Raw genomic sequence first — 27,811 nt, 5'->3', positions numbered from 1 at the left:
TTAAATGCAGCATAAACTCTTTTCTTTATTATTGCTACACAACTGCATAATTATTTACAAACTGTAAATGCAAACAATGTCCTTACAAAGTGCATTTAAATAAAGTTATTTTCAAAAATATACTTCAATACGACGGAGTAATCAATACTTTTTTGCATGCCTACTTTTTCATTGAGTAATCTGTACTTTTGAATGTGTATGTAATGAGTATGGAGCATATTTGAAAATGCAAACACTCAAAAAAATCAGTAAAAAAAAAAATCATGAATTTAGTAGTCTTGGGATTTTCATTTCATTCTTCTTGTGTATAGAGGAGCCCGCTTACATAAGGACATTACGTTCACTAAACCATACCTGTCTTTAGAAATACAAAATAAGCTCAAAACGCTGGGTCCCAGCCCCAGCACACATTTTAATTGCCAGCTAACCACTAGCACTGAAGGCTACATGACCCATGTGAAGACCCGAATTCTGAACCCCTGCCGACAGACTCCGACTTACTCAAGGGCTCTGCTAAAAACAGGCCTTTGTTGCAAGGTAGTTACTAGGCAACATGGTGATATCATAATATCTACTTACCTGCCAAGTTTGGCTGCTCAACTCCTGATCATGTAGGGGGAGTTGGCAGCCAAAGAAACACATTGTGTGCATTACAGTAAGAGTTGACTTTTTTGTGTTAGCTGTGCAACTTAGCTTAAAAACATCACACTGAAAATAAACAAGTCAATGCAGTTCATCACCTTGAATTTATTTAATTTTTGAATGTATTTAATTTTTCAGACATTGCGAGTTTCCGCACTCATGACAGTAACTGCCATGCATTTTATTACCCAGTGATGTGTTGATAACACTCAGGCCTCGGAGAAATTGGTTAGTACGTTGAGACATTGCATTTTGAACCCTATTGTACAGGTGTGCAATTAATAAGGATCTTAGTGTTTGCTCAGTGGATTACATTTTATGCCTGGGGCGTTAATTGATTGGTGCTACCATAAAGGCAGACACACACTTTTTGTGACTTTTTGTATATGCATAATACGCAACTGGTCTCATTAAGAGAATTTCTTTCACATTAAACTAAATTAATTGAATGAGCATTTTGGCTTTGATTGGAACCATACTTATCACTTTATTTATATGGAGTTTTAATATTCTGTGAATAATGCACAGAAGAAGAGAGATCAGGTACGTACCAAATTATCTCATAGAGTAGGTTTAAGTAGAGGGAGAAATGTTACTTACCAATGCTGGCAGCTCACAACACTTATCTCTGCTGGCCCAGGAAGTACTGCAGATAATGTCAAACATCTGGAGCTGGAACTGTAAACACATGTGCATGTATGAGTACATATGGATATACACATAACCTCTGCATTAATACTGCAGTTGCGATGTACATTAGGTAAATAAAATGCTGAATTAAAAGAAAAGTTGCATTAGAAACTGAATATTACCCAGGATTTTTTGTAATGCTGTGTTTCTGTGTTGATAAGAAGCAAGAAGACAGACAGCTTGGCTGCTTATGAGCTTTAATAACAAGCTGAAATGTGCTGGAAGACAGATATATGGAGTCTAGCTGATTGCTTTAATAAACAAACTGGATGTTCTCAATGATCCGCTAGTCTTGGCCTGGCTATAAATTATGTCCCTGGCTTATGTCTGATTCATTTCGAAATTTTAGCATCAAAACTTAAGAGGGGCTCTGCTCCCGTACACTGTTTATTTTATTAGAAAAGCAGTGTTGACATTCCCAATACCTCAAACTTCGTCAACATTGTTTCCAGTGTAATGCATATACAATCAGAGACAACCTATATTTTCGGAAACCCTCACTTAAACTTAAAAATAAATAAATAAAGCAGTTTCATCTAGGACACCGAGTTCATGCTGAATATAGTAGAAAACTGTATTTCTTTACACTGTTGCATTATTCCTATAATCATCAGATTTACTTTGTCAATTATAATGATGGGATGCACATTTGTTTTCAGATCAGCTGATAAAAGTCTTAAGGTCATTAAACAAAAATCAGTTAAATTACATTTAATTTAAAAGATACCCAACACCCTTATTTACATAATATCATCAGATGATAAATAATACCATATGCAGTTCAATTTATTGGGAAAATGTATGACAGTAAGTAAAAACTTGGCTCAGAGGTTTTTCATTCCTAAAGACAGGAGCGCTCCCCTGCTGCTGATGTGGCACAGCTTGTAATTATATATGTAGTGCTTCTATTGCAGCACCGCAGGGGGTCTTGGAATTTAAGAGCCTGTGTTCTTACAGTAAAGCTGGAACTAATGTTAAGACCAAAAGATACGGATTTGCTGTGAATCGTTTGGGGGTTTGACCCATTTTCATTTCATAATTTGAGCTCACTGACAAATGCTACATGTCTCTTTATACCCTCACCAGAGCCTTTATTAGGTCCACCTGTTCAAGTGCTCGTTAAAGCAAATATCTAATCAAATGCATGGCAGTAACTCCATGCATTTAGGGATGTAGAGATGGTTAAGATGACCTGCTGAAGTTCAAGTGGTGCATTTGAATGGGAAAAAAGGGTGATTTAAGTGACTTTGAATGTGGCATGGTTGTTGGTGCCAGACAGGCTGGTCCGAGTATTTTGCAAGCTGATGATTTAGTATGTTCCAGCATAACCATCCCTAAGGTTTACACAGAATGGTCCAAAATAGAAAAAAACATCCAGTGAGTGTGTATCTGAGTAAAAAGTACCTCGTTGATGCCAGAGGTTAGAGAAGAACAGCTGGACTACTTTAAGCTGATAGGAAGGCAACAGTAACTCGAATAACCCCTCATTACAACCAGTTTAAGGAAGAGCTTAGATTGGTAAAGCTCTGAAGGTAAAGCGAGTCAAATCTGCATGTCAGATGGGGGACAGCAGCAGAAGACCGCACCACACGTCACTCTTGTCAGCTAAGAACAGGAAACTGAGGCTGCAGTTATCACTAGTTCACTAAAATGGGAATATTGGAAAAACATTAGCTGGTCAGATGAGTCTCAATTTCTAAGGGATATTTTTTGACACACTTTGGGCCCTTAAGTACAAACAGGGCATCATTTACATGACCACAGCCTACCTAGTAATACTCGGCTGGCCTCCACAGTCACTACATCATTCACATCACGGATGTGCAGCTGACATATCTGAAATCACTTTGCGAAGCTGTCATGTAAACATGGACCAGTATTTGTGAGGAATATTTCCAGCGCCTTGTTGAATCTGTACCAAAAAGAATTAAGGCAACTCTGATGACAAATCGGGGTTGAAACGGTTGCTAACAAGGTGTAACTAATGAAGCACCCAGTGAGCGTACGATTTTATTCTGTTACACTTGTACTCCTTTAAATCAACTAAACACAAAGTTAATTATGAACACGAACATGTTTACAATTGTTTCCAGTTCAATTTGTTGCCACTTAAAACATAGAATTGTTAGACTAAATTGATTCTTCTGTACAACAAGTTCCATTTTCACGTGCTTTTTGCAAATACTGTTGGCAAGCCAGTAGACATTTTTTAAATAAATAGCCATTTTCTTCACTGGCAGTGGAGAACAATCTGTTAGGTAGAGAAAATATAATTAAAGAGCATTTATCAGCTAATATTTTTCTTTGGAAAAGCTCAGTAGTATACATTTACTACTGGGCGTTTGGAAATACTTAGTATTTCCAAACGCCCAGGTTATCTTACCTTCATCCCTCACTGTGTCTGCCAAAAGCTCTTTTTTTTGAGTGCCTGTGCTATTTAATGGGTAGAGAACAGCTAACACAGAATATATAAAGCACTTTGTGCATTTCCACTTGCAATAAATAAAATGAACTCCTACTGAGTGACTTAATGAAATGGTTGTGAATATTTATGGCTGCCACTTAACAGGCCATAATTATGCACACACACATGCACACGCACACACACTCACTCACTCAGGTGCCTGGTCATTTCTGGTAATTTGAAACAGATTGTAAAATAACTCTAGCAAGAAGCAACTTTACCTTTGCCTGTTCATTTTTCAAGTCATCCTATCGGCTGCTGTCTTGAAACAAAACCTACATCTGCATTTGTTAATACACGTTGTAGTCAATGCTTCCTTTTTACATTGATCCAAACAAGTATTCATACTAACCGGAGCAGAGCTGTCTTGTCTACCTCTGGATCGAACCGTCCTTCCGAGGACCTCCATTCCATCGGTGGTGATGTTACCAGCTGCATTAATGTATTTCTCCCCAACCACTGAGCAATCCAGTACCACCTTCACAGACGTCTTGCTGATGGTTACATGGAGCTGAATGGGCAAAAAGATAATTGGTTGCATTAGAAATGCTTTGGCGGCGTGCCTGAAATCACTCACACCACACTATATGGAGCACTACACAGAGTTTACCATTTTGCAGGGCTGCCCAAACACACAAATAGCTACACAGACGTCAAATGGAGCTGCTGATTTTAAGTGCAGCACTGTCACAGGTAATGATCAGCCAGAGTAGAAAACATCTGACTCCCTTGAGTGTGAATGTTCCAGAAGAGTGCATCAACAATCTGCAATCTTTTTACTTACTAATCAGTCACAATGAGTTCTTTTGTGTATGTATTTTCTAATAAAACCAGTCTAAAAGCATCCATGCACTTAAATTACCCTGTCTGAGCTGAGATGCCTGTGAGCTAAAACTGCCTCCTTAGAGGAAACCACTGCCAGAGCCATGAACCGTGAAATTCAACTGGTCACACAGTTAATGAGCAAAGAGGGCAGCATCATGCTGAAGGACAGGAATAAACTAGACTATTAGTGTCCGCATTATTCACAATTACGTGAACTACTTTGCTCTTTCACATTACTTAAGCCAGTTTTAAGCCACGGGACTACAAATGCATGTGTCCACGTCTAAATGCATGCACAAAGCCACACAAACAAGCTACAGCTAATGTGGAGTTTGACAAAGTTCATATTCAAGTGTCAGAGACCATTCATCAGCTGACGCGTACGTGCCCGCTTTACTGTAGAACGACTTTCTGTTCTCATCCTCTGTTCTGCACACTTCACTGGGCATGAAGGGTGTGTGAGTGCTACACTTTTATGATATAAAAGATGATGAAATCCTCTAAGGTGCAGACATTTTGCCGACATTCTGTGGCATTTAGTGGTTTCAGTTCAGGTTAACATTGGTGTTTAGGGAATGAATGAAGGCCAGTGTGTGTTTGTGTGTGCAGAAAAGATGTCAGTTACTCACCTTCTGGGTGGCTGGATTTCCTAAAGCAATGACTGATTTTCAGGCTAAAGACTGATACACTCTTCCCTTCTTAACAGTGGATTCCGTGAAATCGGAATAATCGGGTTGACAGTTGCAGGAAGCAGATATTCGCTGTTTACTTGTCATTCACTCTATTTTGCACTCATGATAAACAGACAAATGTGTTTTTAACTATTTAAGAGTTTCTTTTTATAGTTTGCTTGCAGCCTGAGCACTTTTGACCAAGCACATTTAAAAAGCATTTGGTTAGGGAACAATCTTGAAATAATCGGCTATCTTGTAGTGCTGATTTAGCATTTTTAATATCTTTTTTGATTATATATGTTTTTGTACCCATGAATGGTGGATGCAACAAAAAGTCTTGCCCCTGCTATCCTCTGTCTATCCCCTGAAGCTTAAATCAGCAGACTAGCTGAAAGGTTTTTAGATTGATATTAAATTTCTTTTATTGCTTTCCTCATTGTTTGATGACTCATTAAAAAACAATCTCTGAACTAAAATAAAGCCCCTCTCCATGTGTAATGCACTCATCACCAATTACTTAGCTGCCCTTGTCCTATGACAGCTGGGATAGGCTCGAGCCCCCACAACGCTGAAATGGATAAGCAATTAAGCAAATGGATGAATCAGTGTCTAAAGCCACTGAATTCACTAACATTTCATAGTCCCAGGTTGCCAAATTGCTGCCAGTATCTTCCAGTATCTATACCCTAAGACATGGACCGGACTTGTGAAACTCTATTTTCTGTCAGTGTAAAGATGTTTAACTACACATTTGACATATCTTAATGTAAGAAAAAGAAGTGCAATTTAAATAATACATCTCTGCTGTGGTAAATGAAAGAAATCTGTCAGTGCAGCTCTTTGGACTTAAATTTAAAGAAATAAAAGTGTAAAATTACAGAAAGTAGCTCAATGGTCAGACTGTCCTGTAATTATAATTGACAGAAAATATCATTTTATTAGAACATGCAGGAACTTTTCTGTCATGTCTTAGTTGATTACTTTGGTGCAGTATGAAGGGCCAATGCTGGAGGTCTTTATTTATTTTAAAGCCATAAAATGAAATCTTTATAATGCTTTCTAAAATGTTTTATATTGCTATAAAATGTAAAAATACAGTTAAGATGGCGCCGGTGAGGTCGGCTGCCGTCACGACTGCTCCGACCACTTTTTCTTTGTCTTTGTTTTTTAAGTTAGTTTTCAGCGTTTCTAAATTGGCAAAATCATCACCATTGGGTACATTAGGTATGACAGTGACACTCTTGTTTCTATTGGTATACAATGTACTCACAATTCGAAGTTTTTAACTCCGGATCCGAGCTGGCCGAGTGAGATCTCGAGGGAGAACAAAGGGAAGCGGCGGCGGCCTAGAGGGAAGTGAGCCGGCGTCAGGAACAGGCTGAGAGCTCGTGCACACCGCACACCTCTGCCTAGCATCCTGCTCGCCAACGTCCAGTCACTGGAGAACAAGCTTGACGACCTCAGGGCCAGGATAAAGTTCCAGAGAGACATTCGGGACTGCAATCTCCTCTGCTTCACCGAGACATGGCTGAACCCAGCGGTGCCGGACCACGCCATCCAGCCGGCCGAGTTCTTCTCGGTTCACCGCATGGACAGGACACGGGACTCGGGGAAGTCAAGGGGAGGCGGCGTGTGTTTAATGGTGAACAACAACTGGTGCAACAGTGCGAACGTTGTTCCTCTCACACGCTCCTGCACACCAAATCTGGAACTACTGTCCATCATGTGTCGTCCTTTTTATCTACCTCGGGAATTTACATCGGTCATTGTAAGTGCCGTTTATATTCCACCACAAGCGGACACGGTCACCGCCTTATGCGAGCTGCATGAGGCACTCACACAGCACCAGACACAACACCGGGAAGCTGCGCTTATTGTGACGGGGGACTTTAATAGCGCCAACCTCAAACGCGCAGCGCCGAACTTTTATCAACACATCACCTGCCCCACCAGGGGTGAAAGGACACTGGACCACTGCTACACTACGGTCAAGGACGGCTACAAGGCACAATCCCGCCCCCCGTTTGGCAAATCTGATCACGCCGCCATCTTCCTCATGCCAAAATATAAACAAAGGCTGAAACAGGAAGTTCCGGTTCAGAGGAAGGTCGCGCGCTGGACGGATCAATCGGTGGCCGCGTTACAGGACGCACTCGATGACGCAGACTGGGGCATGTTCAGAAACAGCTCCGACGATGACGTCAACGTGTTTACGGAAGCGGTTGTGGGATTCATCGGGAAACTAGCGGATGATACCGTGGAGACAAAGACTATCACAACGTTTCCCAACCAGAAGCCGTGGGTGGATAAAACCATCCGCGACGCTCTGAGATCCCGCACCGCTGCCTACAACACGGGACTCATGACGGGGGACATGGACCCGTACAAAGCCGCGTCATATAACGTGCGGAGGGCGGTGAAAGAGGCGAAGCAGCGCTACGGGAGGAAACTAGAGTCACAACTCCAACAGAGTGACTCTAGGAGCCTGTGGCGGGGACTAAGGACAATAACGGACTATAAAGCACCAACAACCGGTATGACGAACGCGGCCGTGACTCTGGCAGACGAGCTGAACACTTTCTATGCTCGCTTCGAGGCTGCAGCTAAGGTCTCCAACAATGCTAGTGTTAGCGGCGCTAACGGCTGCAGACAGGAAGATACTGCCAGCACCGGAAACGTGCTCGTCATCTCCGAGCATGAAGTAAGGAGAGCCTTCAAGAGAGTGAACACCAGGAAAGCAGCAGGACCAGACGGCATCCCAGGTCGTATCCTCAGAGACTGCGCATACCAGCTAGCTCCTGTGTTCACTGAGATATTCAACATCTCTTTATCTCAGTCGGTGATCCCCACATGCTTCAAAGAGTCCATCATTGTTCCTGTCCCGAAGAAACCCCACCCTGCTTCTCTCAATGACTATCGCCCTGTAGCCCTCACCTCAGTAGTGATGAAGTGCTTTGAACGCCTGGTCAGAGACTTCATCATTTCTTCACTACCAGACACACTGGACCCACTACAGTTTGCTTACCGTCCAAATCGTTCCACAGACGATGCCATCTCTCATCTCCTCCACACATCACTCACTCACTTGGACACTAGAAGGGGGAATTATGTTAAAATGCTCTTCATAGACTACAGCTCTGCATTTAATACCATAATTCCCTCCACACTCACCACCAAGCTGGAGCATCTGGGACTCAGCTCATCTATGTGTCAGTGGATCTCCAACTTCCTAACTGGCAGACCACAGGCAGTAAGGATGGGCGGACATGTCTCAGCCTCCACCACTGTCAGCACTGGAGCCCCCCAGGGGTGTGTTCTGAGCCCCCTGCTGTACTCTTTGTACACATATGACTGTGTGGCCACTACCAGCTCCACCACCATCATCAAGTTTGCTGACGACACCTTCGTGGTGGGCCTGATCTCTGATAACAACGAGACGGCCTACCTGAAGGAGATTAGGAATCTGGAGAACTGGTGCCAGAGGAACAACCTCCTTCTAAACGTCAGTAAGACAAAGGAGCTGATAGTGGACTTCAGCACTAAGCAGGAGAGGAACTACCAGACCCCCGTCATCAACGAGTGCCCAGTGGAGAGAGTGGACAGCTTCAAATACCTCGGAGTTCACATCACGCAGGACCTGTCATGGTCCTGTCACATCAACACCGTGGTGAAAAAGGCCCGACAGCGTCTCTACCACCTCAGACGCTTGAGAGACTTCCAACTGCCCTCCAAGGTGCTCAGGAACTTTTACTCGTGCATCATAGAGAGCATCCTGGCGGGAAACATCTTAACCTGGTTCGGGAACAGCACCATGCAGGACAGACGAGCTCTACAGAGGGTTGTGCGGTCAGCTGAGCGCACCATCCGCTCCGAGCTCCCTGACCTGCACTCAATCTACAGCAGGCGGTGCTGGACCAAGGCCAGGAAGATCGTGAAGGACCTCAGCCATCCCAACAACAGACTGTTCTCTCTGTTGAGGTCAGGAAAGCGATTCCGCTCCCTGAAGACCAACACAGAGAGACTGAGGAGGAGCTTCTTCCTGCAGGCGATACGGTCTCTCAATCACACCACCACACAGTACTGACCCACACATATGGTTCTTACACACACACTGGACTTTCTGGACATTGTTTTTGCACAACACTGGTCACTATATTCTTCATTTCCAGTTAATACTTGTACAGCTGCTGTTATTGTGTATATATTTATTTATATTTAGATTTCTTCATACATTCTTATATAGTTCTATATTGTGTATTGTGTATTTTGTTGTACAGTTATTTTATTTTCAACTTTAATTTATATATTTTATCTTATTCTTCCCAGTTAAATTTACCCTTCATTCTAATTTGTGTTGTACAGTTATTTCATTTTTAACCTTAATTTATATTTTATTCCTTCCTAGTTAAATTTACCCTTTTTAATTTTGCATATTTATTTCCTATCTTATTCATAGCCTTTCCTTTTTTTGTTTTCTTTAGGTCACGAGCAGTTGTCCAAGCATTTCACTACATATCGTACTGTGTATGACTGTGTACGTGACAAATAAAATTTGAATTTGAATTTGATTTAATATTTTCCAAAGCCATCCTATGGGGCCGATTGGTGAATTTGCAAGGCCAATTCAGGACCCCAAACCTTATGCTTGACACCATTGTCCTACGACGTGCATATGAAAGTATCATGACTGGCTAGAAGTTAAACATGCACAGTTATCTGTGAACAATCAGCACATGCAGCTCATATTTATTTTCATCCGTAGCTCATATTCTCATAGCTTATATCTTACTTTTGCACTGAAGCTCCCCAGTTGTTTTAATAGTTTTGTTCTCACCCTGTTGATTATGTGATGACTTTCCACAGAGATTCATCTCAAAGAGCTGCACTTGATCTCACATCATAGTTAGGTAAAATCAACTACATCCTCTAATATACCAGCAAAGACCACCCATTGTCACTGGCCTTGTGGCATCCCATAGAGAAGGACCCAGTAAAGACCACACACAGAATTAAAAAGATGACAAATGAGTGACTTTAAAACTACCTTCAACATTACGAGAGTCCTTTGTGTTTGTATTTGTCCATTCGAGACACACGCATACACCTAACAAGAGATAGATTCTCAAAGACTTGGAATTATAACTTATCAGTGCGGAATAAGAAAATAAAGTAAAACAAAAGCCATGGCAACAATAACTGAGTATGGAATTTAAGACATATAACTAGCATAATGCTTTTTGCATTGAGCTGTACCTTGCAGGTCAGATGGCTGGCTGGAGCCGTTCACAGCCAATACTGCTGCCATAACAAGATAAATTACTCTGTTGGTGTCTCCCTCTCGTTCTCCTTCACACACACACAGACACACACACGCTGCTATTTTCTGCTGTCTTAAACATCAGCTGCATGTGTAATATAAAGTACCTCATTTGTTTGTATCTCCTGTCAACAGATAGTTTATTTCACTTTAACTTGTTTTGCTTTATTTCTCAGGTTCAATAAATAAATACATTTGTGACTGTGTGACTGACAGCGCTACGTTATGACTTGGTTGATAAGGAGTCTCACAAATTGAACTCAAAAGTACTTTGATATCAGAAAAACAAAAACATAACACAGAGCTATCACTATTATAATGGCTCTATATGAATGTCAAAATAAAGTAAAATATGTAGACATTATTATCTTTGGGATTCAACTATGCAGCTGCACCAGGCACGTGCGGGGGGGGGGGGGCTTGGGCACCTGCCCCTTTTATGTGTATGTGCGGAGTCTGCCTGTACCCCTCAACAGTAACATTTAACTACAAATCACAATTTTGCTAAATAAAAGGATCTGGCTTACACATGACTACCATTAACCAATGCTCGCCCTTGACGGCAGAGCGTGCTGGTTACGAGCTGGGAACGAGCTCGCAAAGAGCGCCCAGATTTTTTGCCACCTGGGCGGTGCGGAGCTGTGGGGAATCACAAATTCATTGGGAAACCAGTAAATAGGATGTACAGCTCACGCTATAGTCTATAGCACACAGGAGTATTAGGTTTTTACGTACACGTTAAGTTGTCTTGTGGCAACTGACGAATTGAAACAAATGAGCGTGCTGTGTGTGCAACAGCGCGATAAAACATTACCTGTCCTTTTATTAACTGCACAAGTAGTGGTGTCATTAGCTGCTAGCTAACTGGGTAAGGGTGTCATGGATCTGTAGCTCTGTCCACCTTTTTAGGGAACATATTTAATTTTAAAGTAAGTTACAGGGCTTATATTTCATTAAAAACTATCTAATATGCATATCCACATAATTATAGATGATTATAATTATGATATTTGAAAAACACACTGTTTTAAAAAAGTTACATTAAGAAACAGATATATTAGATTAATATTTCAAATATGACAAAATACTGATTTTACAGCAGCAGAATTAATGTATCTCTACAGTTTAAACATTTAATAAGCTTTCTGCCTGCACAGAGTGGATAGTGAAACAAAATCCTCACAAATACATTATTTTATATTTATTCCTTTATTTTTTATTCTTATTATTTTATTATTATAGTACTAGGAATAAATAATAAGGGAAGGATTCTGGATCAGCAACATGATGAAAACTTGTGGCCATAGTATACACAGTATTCTGGAGAAAGGTCTAAAATGTCACTGTATGTGCACGTGTGTGTTTTATGTGTATAGATTTTTTTAGATTATTCCTCATGATATAACATTGTCCAGACATGCCCTGTAAAGGACAGGAGCAGGAAACAGTGACAGAATGAGCTGTGTGAGGCTGATAAAGGCAGTGGATCCTTCAGCAGCTGGATTACAAAGAGCACAGGTAACATTAACACATGTACCAGTTGTTGCATTGCAGAGATACTCAAGTATAGAAACAATAATAAACACAATTGTTTTGGTTCTATAACATTTTTCTATCGTTACTTTATTATGGATTAGGTGTTGTTAAGTGTGGAAAATTAAATAATAGATTAATGCAACAGGAAATTGTGCCTTGTTCTCTGATGGACAGGGAGTGGAGAGATAGATGAGATGAGGAGATGGAAGGAGGAAGAGAGCAGAGTTTATTTCCCACAGTTTTTTTTTTTAATTTGTTGCTTTATGGTTCCATGTGTTATTGTCTCATAACACTTGTTTAATCAGAGACCATCTCTCCTATGGACTTTAAATGTCTACAGTCTCAGATCAACACAGCCCTGCCCTCCAGCACTATCAGCAGCAGGAGCAGCAGTAACCCCTCAACAGCAACACTGTACCCATCAAGAAAAACATGTTTGCGTTGCATTGTCAACACCTAATGACAGTGATATAGTATGATACGATTCCATATTCGATTCTTGATGAATGTGGGTTGTTGTTATTCAGCCTGGTTCTACGTGCCCCTTTCTAACTTCAAACATCTCTGCATGGCCCTGAGCTTTCACCTGGACTCATTTCATGCATTATTGATTTATTACAGACTGGACATAGAGGGTGTTGGCTAACTTATGTCTTATCGCCTTTATTGTTTAACCTCTGCACTGATGACTACAGCTCTACACAGCCTGGCTATGATTCGGATAAATTTGCGATTGGTCATTTTAGATAGCATTGACGTTTTTGCGTTGTTGATTTTTTGATGTTTTGTCTCATCTGGTGCTCTCTGTGCCTGATAAATAAAGTGTTTTGTTTATTAAATTTGAATTATCACTTTAACATGAATAAAGTTGGATTCTTAAGTTCAATTTGTATCTGGTTTTGTGGTTTTAACACAGAGATCTTCACACCCTAGAAGCAGATTCATTTTTGAAGAAGGGGGAGGGGAGGATGCCTGATTACACATGAAGAAACTGTTGCTCTTGCATGTGTTTTTTATGTAGTTGCAAGAGAAAAAAAAGTTGTCTAGCTTATACTATATGCTGTAAGCTGACCATACACTGATTATCAAGCTAGACACAAGTAGAATTGACTAGAAGCCCAGTCCTATAGTACAGTATTAAATGCTCAACTTGTTTTGTTGATGTAAACAATTATTTGGCCTGTAACTGGGTCTGGTTTGACAATTAGAGTCGCTGAAAAACAAACAAACAAGTCTTATTATTCCTGTCTTTATGAAAAAGATCAGTGTACATAATGAGAAGCTAGAGCAGATTTGAGCATTTTTACTCTAGCTCTGGTAAAATAAACATTTAAAAAAAATTTTAAAAAAATGATGCCTTTATTTGAACAGTCACTGCAGAGAGCAACAGGAAATGTAAGAGAACAGTATGACATGCATCAAAAGATTTACCAGCAGGAAGTGAAACCATGGATGTACATTATGAACCTTGTGTATTTTCTTTAGTCTTCTATAGCAAGACTAACATCACTAGTATTGGATTGGGTTTATCTGTCAGATAAATATAGAAAAATCTAGGAAAGCAGAAACAAACTAAATCTAAACAAACAAAACTGTTCCCTAAACCTCTCCCACAAGACAAGAATGGTCCCTGGATGTTGGACGTTACTTGTAAAGGGTTACTGCCCATCTCTGGTCATTACCCATATGTTGAGTCCATGCATGTATATGGGCTCCACAGATAATTTTCTCTTCCTGTTTTATGTTGATAATATTTTTGCCTCTGGTGTTTGTTTGTTTTTATTTGATTTTGCCCTCCTTGTCCCTTCGTCCTTGATTAGTTTCAGCTGTGTTCCCCACCTGTATGTATCCATTTCCTGAGTCTCCCCCTGTCCTGTGTTTTATTTTCCACATTGTTGTTCGTTTCCTTGCTCTGCTTTCCCTGACTTTTCTGAGTATGTTTGTAGTCTTTGGAATGGTACCCTGTCACCATTCAGATTTTGGGCTTTCTTTTTGGTTTTCTGGAACCGGAAGCGTTAAAGCTTGTTTAAAGTTTATTCCTGTCTCAAGAATCCTGCACTTCTGCCCATAAATGTGTCCTCCACACAACAGTTCATTAAACACTGATGCACTTATGGTTCAAACTCTCTCCAAGGTGAAAATCCTTTGCTTTTTACACTGGACAATAAAAACGTCTTACTTCCTACAGGGACTCTTTTTACTTTCTAGACCAAATAGTTTATGTTCTAAAGTGCTTTGTCAAAGGCGGGGACCTACCAACATTCATCAATATAGATTTAAAATAATAATAATAACAATCAATAAACAAATTAAAAGTGCTTCTTTAAACTTAGTGAGATACGGTGGATAGCTGTAGAAAGTAACAAATGTACAGGTGGAAATTTCCTTAGTGTCGATTTTTTACAGCGCACACAACGACAGCTTTGTGTGCTGCTTGTAACTTTTTAATGTGGGGCATTCAATCATTTGGGTCACAGAAATAGTGACCGCACAGTTTTGGAGCAAAATGAGTTGTGTATCGCGGATAACTTTCACCTCTTCTCTCTGTGTGTCTAAGAGTTAAAACTCCTCATCATATCCATTTCTTCTCTTCCTTTACCTGTTTTTGTTCCCTCTGTGTACAGAGAGAGAACACACACACAAACATGCTGAGTGTATGTTTGTGTGTGTGCTTCCACCAGTGCCAGATCCCGCTGAGTATTCCTGCTTTCACATGAGGCGTCTTCATATGGTAATCCCTTTATAAAGGACCCACAAACATGCACACACAGACACACACTCCTCTTATTCACTTGTCATCCTGTCTAAATGGAGAGGGAGACTTCCTCTGGTCAGGCAGTCCTCTGCATCTGTTCCCTCTCTGAAAATTGTCATGTTCTCCGGGAGAAAGGCGAGAAACAACAGAGAAGACAAAAGGCAGAGAGAATGATGGACAGCTACTCCATGACATTTGAGAACTGAGATAGAGACAGTTAGTGGGCTGCTGTTGGCTTGTTTTCAGAAGAAATCCACAGAAATTCCAGGCAAAATAATGTTTATAGAAACTTTTCTTGGAGTTCTATTCATTTGTCAAACAAACATCTAATAGTCTTTAAAAAAAATAAAGAAAATAAAGCAAAATCTAAATCCGACTGGTTGAATTAAAAGAGCTCCTGAAATGATCGGCACTCAAAGGAGAACGTGCATGTAAAGACAAAAGGACTGATTATCATTATTTCGTTTATCTCGGCTAATGTTGTTTTGCAATGTGAATTAGTCATTTCCTGGGCCTGCTGAGGCTAAATCAATGTCATTATTTATTCAGCGGGGGCATTTGCATCAGTATTTATTTCTGTGTTTATTTTTTTCTCAAAATGCTCTTTCCTCTCAAGTGAGCACAAAATTGTCTTCTGTTGGAGGAAAGCCATTAGAATCTGCTATTTTCACTCAGTCAGAGTAATTAGATACAACATAATTTACATAAAAATGCTCAGACGTAATCCCAGTCATCGAGGGAAATATGAAATGCCTTTGGAAGAAAATCATTTGGGTGGGATAAATAATATGGTTTCTCCAGGGAATAGGTATGACTGCATAAACAACTAAAGACCTTGTTCTAATGGTGTACTCATAAAATCTACTTTTTTAAAGGGATTACACTCTAAAAAAAGTTACTTGTGTTGCACTGATTAAAGAAAGAGACTGTTTAAAATAAGATTATTCTTGTTTTTTTAAATTCACATCAAAAATAATGACAAAAGTCCACAATAACCTTATCACAGGAGACCATAGAAAATACTTAAAGGTTGTTAAAATCTGCAGTTTTACTCCCACTTTGCACTCTCCACTGGTTTAAAAAAAAAAACAATTGGTGCAAGAAAAGCAGTGGAGAGTGGGAGGGAGATAGGGAATAGGAAAGGGGGCTATCATCACATTTTTTAAACACTCTCCGCAGCAGTGCTGACAGATCGAGAGAAAAATTTCAGCCCAGGAGCCTCTGGAAAACCACCCAACAGGAGCCACAGCTTCAAAAACACCAAAAATACAATAGAGCTTTCTTATGTTTTTGGCTCTCTACGGCAGCTTACCGCCACATTTCCTTCTCTCTCTGTCCCAATCTGCTCTCCAGAGTTTCAAGGCAGCAAACCTCAACATTTATGTGAAACACTACCACCTAAAAGTTCTGAACAGAGTTTATCACTGTATGGGTACAGCAAATATGTTAAGCCAAATATTGCGTTAGCATGGCATTAGCAGCTGCAATCCCAGCAGATCAGTTAATCTTATAGTCCGACCACATCGTTTGATGACTCATTTTCTGTTATACTGAAGCTGCTTTAGCATGCACACAGATGATATACCTGTGAAAGCCACTTTGCAACCCACGCTCACCCTGAAGCAGATACTTACTGCTAAGTTTGTTATAAATGGGATCATAATTTAGAAAATGGGTATGTTCTGGCTCCTTAAGAGTCACCACTCATGTTATGTAGTGTTATACAAGTTCATGCAATCTTTATTCGTTTCTGGCACACTGTTCATTTTATTTTGACATTCTACCGGAAGTGCTACTTCTCATTACTTCCTGTCTAACGGGAGAAGGACAGTTTGCTACTCCTGTGCCTGCCTATGCTACCTCTTAAGCCAGCACAGTCTGTAAGTTGGCAGTATTGTTGTGTTTTACCGGTGAATGTTTAGCACTAACTGCCGTGTGTTGTTTGTGATATTTTGAGAAAGCAAATTGACTCAATGATGTGCTTTATTAGTCATTAGCCTAAACGCTAATTAGCGCTAGCTAACCGCTAACGTTAGCTTGTTAGCTTGTTTCGTTCTGCTTTGCTTTGCATAGTAACAGGTCATAGCATCTTCTAATTGTAAGAATGTTTGCTTATATTAGCTCACATGGGATATTTTGTGTTTGTTTACAGTTTTACCATTCATCCATTCATGTATTTCGACAAAGCCATGCTATGCATCCAATCAAATAAATCCACCAGAAAGGAACAACGGTGTGGTTTTTCTACATGGGATGATGGTTGTCTGTCTGCCTAGTTAAGTGCGAGGGCAGAACAGTAAAAAGACTGGCGAAACGGCTACTTCAGGAGGCAGTCTTCCAGACATCTGACCCAGACGCCACTATGCTGTCAGCAGAGGAGGAGCAGCTGGAGGTACGGTCCACCTGCTCTGGATCTACATCCAGATCCCGCAGCTCACTCGCCAAAGCAGCAGTCGAAACACGGGCAAAGGCCAAAGCAGCAGTCGAAGCACGGGCAAAGGCCGAAGCAGCACGCGCCAGAGCAGAGTTTACACGACGGGAGATTGAGGTGAAAATGAGGCAAGCAGAGTTAAGTGCTACATTAGAAGCACTAAAAGAAGAAAAGGAAGCAGAAGCTGCGCTCGCTGAAGCCAATGTATTTGAAGCAGCAATAGCAGAGGAGGTAAGCGGGGAAATGTGGTCATCTCGTGTGTCAGAAAAACAATATGGGGAATCACGACAGGGTCAAGAGAACTCACAACCAGCGCTGAACTCTCACGCTCTACTCCAGCTTCCAGCTTCAACCCAGTCATACAGACTACAGAGTTATCTTGGATATTCTTCACCAGAGCATCGCAGAGAAGACTTGCCGGACCCCAAACACTTTACGCCGATAAAACAATGTGACATCAGTCCAATCCCCGATCCAGCCACTTCACCTCAATATGTCCCACAGGTAAATCAACAGGACATCAAATATGAGATTGGCAGCCATCTGACACCAGCTGCTGATACCCAAGAAAAATGTGGCCAAAGGTATGTAAGTACCACACCGCAACCTATGAGCTTTTCCCCTTACACTCCACCTTTCCAGCCAACGCAAATCAACAACGGGAACAGTGACTTTGCTAATCTCGCTAAGTTTCTGGCAAAAAGAGAATTGGTGGCAGACGGTCTGACAAAGTTTACGGACAGAGCAGAGGACTACTGGGCATGGAGAGCTTCTTTCTGTAACGCTATTGAAGGGTTAAGCTTAAAGCCTAGCGAACAGTTAGATTTGCTCACCCGGTGGCTTGGAGAAGAGTCGTCTAAGCATGCCAAACATATACGCTCTGTCCATCTCAACAATCCAGCAGAGGGCCTACGTCGAGTTTGGACACGGCTACAAGAATGTTATGGCACCCCAGAGGCTATTGAGAAGTCGCTCCTTGACAGACTTGAACGCTTTCCTAGAGTGTCAAACAAAGACCCCCAGAATCTCAGAGAACTTGGCGACCTACTTTCTGAAATTGATGCAGCCAAATCAGACGGCTCTTTACCTGGGCTAGTGTATTTGGACACATCACGTGGCATTGCCCCGATAGTTGATAAGTTGCCAACAAATCTTCAAGACAGGTGGATGTCAGAGGGGACTAAATACAAGCAGAGACATGATGTATATTTCCCTCCATTCTCATTCTTCTGTCGCTTCATACAAGATGAAGCGAAAATGAGAAACGACCCCAGTTTTAAGTCTACTGTATCAGGTCCCACATCCTATCCAACAACTCACGACAACCACTATACAAGATTTGCCAAGTCAAGACCGCCTGTTGCCGTCCACAACACAGAGGTAAACAAAACTCACAAACCAAACTTAGGCAGCACGAGTGAGTTCACAAACAAACTGTGTCCCATCCACAAGAAACCGCACCCGTTAAAGAAGTGTAGAGGTTTCAGGGAAAAGACACTAGATGAGCGTAAGGCATACCTCAGGGAACACAACATCTGTTTTAGGTGCTGCAATTCCTCAGCTCACCAAGCTAAAGACTGTAAGGAAGAGATTACTTGCCTAGAGTGCAACAGCAACAAACACGTTGCAGCGCTGCATGCAGGTCCAGCTCCATGGACACAAAACACAAAAGCTCAAAACATTGCCCCAGACCAGGACAGGGAGGAGCATGGCGGGGAGAGTAGCCTAGACTTGGAGACTAGCTCAGCATGCACTCAAGTTTGTGGGGACTTAGGTGGGGGGCGTTCCTGCTCCAAAATATGTCAAACCTACATTTATCCAAAGGGGCATCCAGACAAAAAGGTCAAGGTTTACGCTATCATAGATGACCAGAGCAATAGGTCATTAGCGAAGTCAAATCTTTTCGACACCTTTGGCATCCCAATGAGCAACCTAGTGCCATACACACTTAAGACATGTACAGGGGTTTCCACTACAAATGGCCGCTTAGCTGAGAACCTCTTTATACAGTCTGTTGATGGCCAGTTCAGCTCTCCTCTGCCTTCTTTGCTCGAGTGTGACTCACTCCCAGACAACAAGAATGAAATACCAACGCAAGAGATTGCCCTAGCCCATCAACACCTCAAACACCTAGCAGATCATATGCAGCCCCTAGACCCTGAGGCTGACATTATGTTGCTGTTAGGCCGAGACATAATACAAGTGCACAAAGTGTATGAACGAGTGAATGGACCAGTCAATGCTCCATTTGCCCAGAGACTTGCACTTGGGTGGGTTATTGTAGGTGATGTATGCCTAGGATGAGCCTATAAGCCAGCCATCATAGGCACATACAGAACGAGTGTTCTAGAGAACGGGCGTCCAAGTCTCCTAACACCCTGTCAAAACAGCTTTCATGTCAAAGAGCAGTCACACAACAAATCCTGGAACACTCACAGTTCATGTCAAATAGGGAAACACATATTCCAGCAAAGTGAAAAGGACGAAGAGCTAGCCCCTTCCTTTGAGGACCAAGCCTTTCTGGAAATTATGGAAAGAGACTTTTACCAAGACGATGCAAATAGCTGGACAGCTCCACTTCCTTTCCGTACACCGAGAACCCACCTCCCAAACAACAGAAACCAAGCACTCAGCCGCTTAGAGTCGTTGCGCCGCACATTAAATAAACGCCCTGAGATGGAGAGACATTTTATGGATTTTATGCAGGGGTTGTTTGACAGGGATCACGCCGAACCAGCACCAGCTCTCGAAGAAGGAGAAGAATGCTGGTATCTGCCCTTCTTTGGCGTTTATCACCCGCAGAAGCCCGGGAACATCAGGGTGGTATTTGACTCAAGTGCTAAGTTTCAGGGAGTGTCCTTAAATGATGTGCTGCTCAAAGGTCCAAATATGAATAACAGTCTGATTGGGGTGCTCATCCGTTTCAGAGAAGAAACGGTGGCTGTCACAGCGGACATACAACAAATGTTCCACTGCTTTCAGGTGCGAGAAGACCACAGGAACTTCCTCCGGTTCCTTTGGTACCGCAACAATGACCCAAGAGAGCCAGTTGTCGAGTACAGAATGAAAGTGCACGTGTTCGGCAACAGCCCCTCTCCAGCGGTGGCAATTTTCGGTCTGAGAAAGGCAGCACACCTGTTCGACACACAGCACTATTCTGAGGCCAAACAGTTTGTTCAAAGACATTTCTATGTCGACGATGGACTCAAATCCCTCCCTACTGAGTCAGAGGCAATTAAGCTCCTCAAAGACACACAGGAGCTGCTCGCTGCGTCCAACCTGAGGCTCCACAAAATAGCTTCAAACAGCCCAAATGTCATGAAAGCATTCTCTACTGTAGACTTGGCAAGCGGGCTCAAGGACATAGATTTCAACACAGAGTTTCCTCCAATGCAGAGAAGCTTAGGAGTATGTTGGGACATTGAAGGCGACACCTTCACATTCAGAGTCTCTCAAGCCGAAAAGCCTTACACGAAAAGAGGTGTTCTGTCCACTATCAACAGCCTTTTTGACCCGCTGGGGTTTGCAGTGCCAGTGAGCATCAAGGGGAGGGCACTGTTGCGGGAGCTGACAAAAGAGACTTGTGGGTGGGATGAGACTCTTCCAGAGGGCATGTTTAAGGAGTGGTCAGAATGGAAGAATGCTCTCAAACAACTCGAGCAAATCCGTATCCCAAGGCCATACTGCTCCTTCTCCTTTCTTGGTGCGAAGCACAGAGAAATCTGTGTCTTCTGTGATGCATCAACCCAGGCTATTGCAGCCGTGGCTTACCTGAAGTTAACGAACAAAAATGGTGAGACAGAGTTTGCGTTCATATTCGGGAAAGCCAAACTTGCCCCCAAGCCCGATCTTACCATTCCCAGGCTCGAGCTGTGTGCATCGGTGTTAGCGGTGGAAGTTGGGGAACTAATCAGAGATGAAATGGACATTCAGATTAGTAACATGCGCTTCTTCTCCGACAGCAAAGTCGTTCTTGGCTATATCTACAATGAGGCAAGAAGATTTCACGTTTTCGTGAACAACCGGGTGCAACGCATCAGACGAGCAACAGTACCAACTCAGTGGGGCTATGTACCCTCGGTGCACAACCCGGCCGATCACGGATCCAGATCTCTACCTGCCGAAAAACTGTTGTCCAGCACATGGTTGAAAGGGCCGGAGTTTCCCTTAAAGCCCTTACAGAGCAACTCATCAGGTACATTCCAACTTCAAAACCCCGACTCAGACATTGAAGTTCGTCCCTTGATCACTGCCACCATTCAAACATCATACCCCTGTTTAAAGACTGCAAACTTAGAATCTTTCTCCAGCTGGCAGTCCCTTACCAGGGCAGTTGCACGATTGGCACACATTGCACGCACCTTTAAGGTAAAGCAATCAGGCGGACAATGTAAGGGATGGCATATATGTCATGAACTCACTACCTCAGATTTTGAGCAAGCAAGAGAGACGGTTATAAAAGCAGTCCAACAAGAAAGCTTCCCAGAGGAGCTCAAACAAATAGAGTCAAGGAAGGACATCCCAAAGAAAAGCCCTCTCTTAAAGCTTTCTCCCTACCTTGACAAATCAGGCCTCCTGAGGCTTGGGGGACGCCTTCTTCATTCTGACCTTGAGTCCGCAGAAAAACACCCCTTGATTATGCCGCACAAACACCATGTAACTAACCTGTTAGTCCGCTATTACCATGAAAGGGTCAGGCACCAGGGGCGTCATCTTACAGAGGGTGCTTTAAGATCCGCAGGTTACTGGGTCTTAGAAGGTAAACGCCAGATCAGCAGCCTCATTTACTCATGCGTAGTTTGTCGCAAGCTAAGGGGAGTAACACAGTTCCAAAAAATGTCAGATCTTCCTGCAGAACGCCTTAGTGCTGAGCCTCCATTCTCTTACGTAGGCATAGATGTGTTCGGGCCATGGTCGGTTGCCTCTCGTCGTACTCGGGGTGGACTTGCCAGCAGCAAATGATGGGCAGTGATGTTCACCTGCATGAGCACAAGGGCAGTTCACCTTGAGATCATAGAGGGGATGGACAAGTCTATCTTCATTAACGCTCTCCGCAGGTTCTTTTCAGTCAGAGGACCTGCAAAGCAATTGAGATCGGATTGTGGAACTAACTTCACAGGAGCCTCCAGGGAGCTAGGGTTTGACAAAAGGATTCCTTGTGACCCACGTGTTAAATCCTTCCTAAATGATCATGGATGTAGTTGGGTCTTCAACCCTCCCTACTCTTCTCACATGGGGGGCAGTTGGGAGCGGATGATAGGAGTGGCACGTAAGATATTAGACTCCCAGCTCGCTCAACTTGGTTCCAGGCCCCTCACGCACGACGTCCTGATCACCTTCATGGCAGAGGTGGCCGCCATCATCAACGCACGGCCGCTGGTTCCAGTGTCAAGTGATCCCGATGTTCCGTGCATCCTTACTCCCGCCACACTCCTCACGCAAAAAGTTGGTGCACCTCCAACACCCTTAGGTGACTTCGGGGAGAAGGACCTCTACAGGCAACAGTGGAAAAGAGTTCAGAGTCTGGCCAACTCTTTCTGGCATCGCTGGCGTAAGGAGTACTTATCAACACTGCAATGCCGCCGCAAGTGGCATTCCACCAGACCAAACCTGCAGCAGGGGGATGTGGTCCTCCTGAAAGATCCTCTCGTGAAGAGAAATCAGTGGCCCATGGGGGTGATTGCAAAGGTTCATCCTAGTAGTGACGGACTTGTCAGGAAGGTAGAAGTCAAGGTGGTGAAAGATGGTAAAGCCAAAGTTTACTTTAGGCCAGTCACAGACGTTGTTCTTCTTGTATCAGCTGCTGTGCAACAAGTTTAGTTTGGGTACAAGTGTGACATCTTACCGATGTCAGGCGGGGAGTGTTCTGGCTCCTTAAGAGTCACCACTCATGTTATGTAGTGTTATACAAGTTCATGCAATCTTTATTAGTTTCTGGCACACTGTTCATTTTATTTTGACATTCTACCGGAAGTGCTACTTCTCATTACTTCCTGTCTAACGGGAGAAGGACAGTTTGCTACTCCTGTGCCTGCCTATGCTACCTCTTAAGCCAGCACAGTCTTTAAGTTGGCAGTATTGTTGTGTTTTACCAGTGAATGTTTAGCACTAACTGCCGTGTGTTGTTTGTGATATTTTGAGAAAGTAAATTGACTCAATGATGTGCTTTATTAGTCATTAGCCTAAACGCTAATTAGTGCTAGCTAACCGCTAACGTTAGCTTGTTTCGTTCTGCTTTGCTTTGCATAGTAACAGGTCATAGCATCTTCTAATTGTAAGAATGTTTGCTTATATTAGCTCACATGGGATATTCTGTGTTTTTTTTACAGTTTTACCATTTATCCATTCATGTATTTCAACAAAGCCATGCTATGCATCCAATCAAATAAATCCACCAGAAAGGAACAACGGTGTGGTTTTTCTACATGGGATGATGGTTGTCTGTCTGCCTAGTTAAGTGCGAGGGCAGAACAGGGTAATGTTAAAATAAGATATAAAGTCATTTATTTGGAAAAATAAACTCAACAGGAAATGGTTTACTGAGGTCATAAATCAAGCAGGAAGTAGTCCTACTTTGAGAGAATGTGATTAAGTATAGTAATTAGGACATTTTTGTAGATAAGCTTCAATGGTCACGAGCTGCTCTATTGTATGATTTACACTTTAGTCTTTTTTAATGTAATCATCAGGCAACGTAATATCATCATGCTATAATCACGTATCATAATACAGTGCTCCCTTGGTTCACCTTTCATGGCCTCGCTGTTTCGCGGATTTTTTAATGCAATTTTGCTCGATTTATTTTTTACAGCGCACTGTGTTCTTCGTGCTGATTGGCTGTAAACCATTGTCAATCAATCTCGTGCCGCGTCTCCTGTACAGTCAGAATGCGTTCAGCTTGTCAAATTTACATAAATCTTCGATCACTAGCAGTGTGACTCTGAAGTGCTGCAAGTTTTCTCCCCAACAAACAAAACAATGTCGACGAAACTTTTGCACCGTCACAGGCAACTGCGGGTGCCTTTTCATTCTGTAATACTGGACTTATTTTTCTACAAAGGTTAGAACTTTGAGAGTGTTTAAACAAGATAGAAAAGTGTGAGAATGTTCATGCCTGTCTGAGAAAAGTGTATAAAGTGTGTAGTGAGGGGTTTTACAGCCTTAAAACATCTATAATAATTGTAAAAAATAAAGTTGGCTATTTCGCAGATTTCACTGTTTTGGTGATCGGCCCGAGTTTCGCCTTCATCGTGTGTCGTGCATCGTGTAGTATACATGGGGTAACTAGAAGCGATTAACACCTCACGACCAGCTCCCGATCATCAATCGTTTGGTCGTAAGAAAATCAAACCTGCTTGAAATCTTGTTGGCCGTCGTGATGGTGTCACCGCAGGCTCTCACACCACGCACGCGCAAACACTTGACATCAGCATGTTAGCCACAATGCAAAAATACTTTGTCTGTTTTGACGCCTACATTTTGAATCCAGCTATGTAAAGTTATTTTCAGCGTAGAGTTGCAAAAAAAAAACTAACCTTGTGGAAGCTGCCATGGAAAATTTTTTTGATTGCTGCCTCTTCAAAGGTAGCAGTCTGGAAGTCTCCTTTGTAGTCATGGTTAAAGAACGTCAGTGTCTTTCCAGAGTCTGTGGGAAGAAAGTGGTGGTAGTGAGGTTGGGAGGATAGATAATTTTCCCATTCAGTGCAAATGTGAATTGAGCACATGACTAAGTATTACAAACATGCATTCCCTAAAAAAAAGAAATTCAATCAGAAACAAACAAAATCAAACTGCATATTTCAAGTGTCTGGACTAACAGAAACAGCTTTTTGAATAACACATACACTGTTGTATTCACACTAAAGACTCAAGATGTAAGCAAATATATGTCACTCACTCAAAAGTAACTCAAGCCCAAACTAAAATGCAATTTTGTTGCCTCCTTGCTGTATCGGGCTCAATTGGGAAAGCACAGAAAACTAAATGATTTTTTAACATCCTCCAGCTACTCCTTGGATCTCACATGGGATCTCATACACTGATATGGAAATGGCAGCAGATCAAGTCTTCTCCAAGTCAGTGATGTCCAAAACACTTCTAAAAGTTCACCCTAGGGGTGAGCTTACCGAGTGTGCACTGTTTTCTGTGATAGGGCTTATCACAGTATGACACAAACACTTACTATACAGCCACTGCACCATGGTAAGTCTTCAGCCACCATTATCATCATCATCCCATCTGTTTTAACTAAAACTGACTTTATATCGTACTCAAGCTGTGGCTGATCCACAGCTGTAAATTTAAGGCCATGACTCCTTTTCATACATATAATCAGTACCATTCAGAAAGAGTTAAATAATACAGGTATTTACCAAAAAAAGCAGGAACAGTCACTGTAAAAAGAAAGTATACAGTCTGTCAGGTTTTATGTATCAGGACAAAATGACAAATCTGGTCCTTATCAGCTCTTTAAATCAGATGACTGCAACCTCAGATAAACAGAAATATGACATTCTTGTATATGTCATTATTTATTTAGCAAAAACTAAGGCAAAAAGTAGGAAGAGTGTGTGACAGACTAAGTACATCCAATGATTCAATAGCTCGTAGAGCCACTTTTAGCAGCAATAACTTGAATTAATCATTTTCTGTATGACTTTATCATCCCTCACATCATTGTAGAAGAATTTGTCACACACTTCTTTATAACATTGGTTCAGTTCACTGGTTGAGTAATTATTTATGCACAGCTCCCTTCAGGTTCAGGTTCTGCCGCAGCATTTGGAGATTTGCTGCTGTGCTTGAGATCAATGTCCTGTTGCATAACCCAGTTTTGGCCAACCTTTAGCTGGTAGGTGGTGTTTCACAAATGTGGCATTGTGTATTAGGACCAAATATCTCAATTTTGGTCTTATCTGTCCGAAGGACATTGCTCCGGAAGCTTTGTGGTTTGTTCAGATGCAACTTTGCAAACCTAAGCTGTTGGCATGTTCCTTTTAGAGAGAACAGGCTTTCTCCTGGCAGCCATTCAACATTTACCATGCTGACTGAGGCTTATAGAGTCTAAGATGAAGCTCTTGGGTATTTTTACAGTTTGGGAGCAATGCTAAACCTGACATTATGGTGAATTTGCAGGGCCACTGTCAGAAGGTCTTCCACACAATGATGGAAATCAACTCATAACCTTTCCCACATTGATTGGGAGCAATAATTGCTTCTCTGAGATCATTGCTGGCGTCTTTCCTCTTTGGCATTGTGTAAACACACACCTGAATGCTCCAAACCAAAACCTCTGCTTTTATAGAGGTGCTCACACTGGTTAATCAGGTGTACTTAGTTTTGCACACCTATAATCTTTGACCTAATTTTTGTTAAATAAATAGTTTTGTAGTTCACCTAAAGTTGTATTTACATAATTTTAAGACCTGCTAAGGAAAAGATAATTTTAATGTCCTGACACATTAAACCTTAGATTTGAAAAAGGCCATGCTTTATTTTAACCATGTCTGTATCTTTGATTTTTATTAATCCTCGAGGTTAAATAGAAAATACTTTTTATTGTTTTTGTTGTTTCCACAAAGCAAAACAAGCTAAAATATGACATTTTGAAAGTGGAAAACTGCATTTTGTTCCTGAAATCATTGAGACCATTGTGTATGTTTCAGGGCATATATAGGCTTGTATACAGTGTGCAGCATCATTGGTGATGTGAAAGCTAACCTTGACAGAGGTGCACCAGTAGCCTTTGATTCGTTTAAAATCAAATGTGGACTGGTCGGACCACAGAACAGCCTTCCATCTCTAAAAAGTCTGTAATAAGTTTGGATCATCAGAAGGTGGTCTTTCTTGTTTAGATGATTGTTTCTTTACATGACAGATTTTTCTCCAGTTCTCCAGATTTCAGACGTATTAATATATTGTAATAACTACTGCAGTAGATAATACTCCAATCTCTGAATTCTAATGTTTACTTTTACAAGGCATTATTCTTCATTTTGTGAAGCAATATGCCACATTATTCAAAACAGTAATGAATCCCCATCTTCACTTGTAAAGCATCATTTTCTTTTTCTGTCAGTGACTTCTGAAATGCACCATTTCTCCCCGCGTACACATCCTTTCCAGTCTTTTGATGCCTCTGACTCCAATATTTTGAAACACATTAATAGCATCCATTTGAAAATAAGCACATATAGCATGCATACAATTAACCATGGGTTTAAATGATCATTGCATTCCTCTTCTTTCTTTTCTCTTTTTCTTCTCACAACGCGTCCCAACTTCTTAAAGCTGCATAAACCATAGTGGATTAAAACTGTAGTTAATGTAGCATCCCAGCTGGAATCATTAATATCTTTGCAGCCCGACTTCTAAGTTTGGCTTCATTATGCACTTTCTCGGTTTACTTGGAGGTGCTGGGAAAGCTGTAGCAAACATCTGCTATTTAAGTCTATACTTGTCAAACTGTGATGTGCGA

At 41.8% G+C, this 27,811-nt stretch overlaps 2 protein-coding genes across 9 annotated transcripts in view; one reads left to right on the top strand and one right to left on the bottom strand.

Moving 5' to 3' along the window:
* col14a1a (collagen, type XIV, alpha 1a) overlaps nt 1–27,811 on the bottom strand; it is a 172,395-nt gene that overhangs the window by 44,432 nt on the left and 100,152 nt on the right. For all 6 annotated transcript variants that reach the window (XM_026185062.1, XM_026185063.1, XM_026185064.1 and 3 more), the window contains 3 exons: nt 24,870–24,979; nt 4,149–4,307; nt 1,243–1,320 (listed from right to left, as the gene is read on the bottom strand). In XM_026185062.1, the coding sequence (XP_026040847.1) occupies nt 1,243–1,320; nt 4,149–4,307; nt 24,870–24,979 (347 nt within the window). The remainder of the gene's footprint in view (nt 1–1,242; nt 1,321–4,148; nt 4,308–24,869; nt 24,980–27,811) is intronic.
* Nucleotides 16,568–19,650, top strand: LOC113032264 (uncharacterized). 3 transcript variants are annotated; one of them, XM_026185069.1, is made up of 2 exons: nt 16,568–16,783; nt 17,056–19,650. In XM_026185069.1, exon 2 carries the CDS (start codon nt 17,266–17,268, stop codon nt 19,636–19,638), a length of 2,373 nt encoding a protein of 790 aa, XP_026040854.1. In that variant the 5' UTR covers nt 16,568–16,783; nt 17,056–17,265; the 3' UTR covers nt 19,639–19,650. The 3 variants fall into 3 exon arrangements, with proteins under 3 accessions (XP_026040854.1, XP_026040855.1, XP_026040856.1); XM_026185070.1 differs by lacking the exon at nt 16,568–16,783 and having other exon boundaries at nt 16,817–17,343; nt 17,374–19,650; XM_026185071.1 differs by lacking the exon at nt 16,568–16,783 and having other exon boundaries at nt 16,817–17,565; nt 17,674–19,650.

This window comes from Astatotilapia calliptera, chromosome 11, assembly GCF_900246225.1.
Source record: "Astatotilapia calliptera chromosome 11, fAstCal1.2, whole genome shotgun sequence".
NCBI classification, from domain to species: domain Eukaryota; kingdom Metazoa; phylum Chordata; class Actinopteri; order Cichliformes; family Cichlidae; genus Astatotilapia; species Astatotilapia calliptera.
This window is presented reverse-complemented; position numbering and strand designations above follow the sequence as displayed.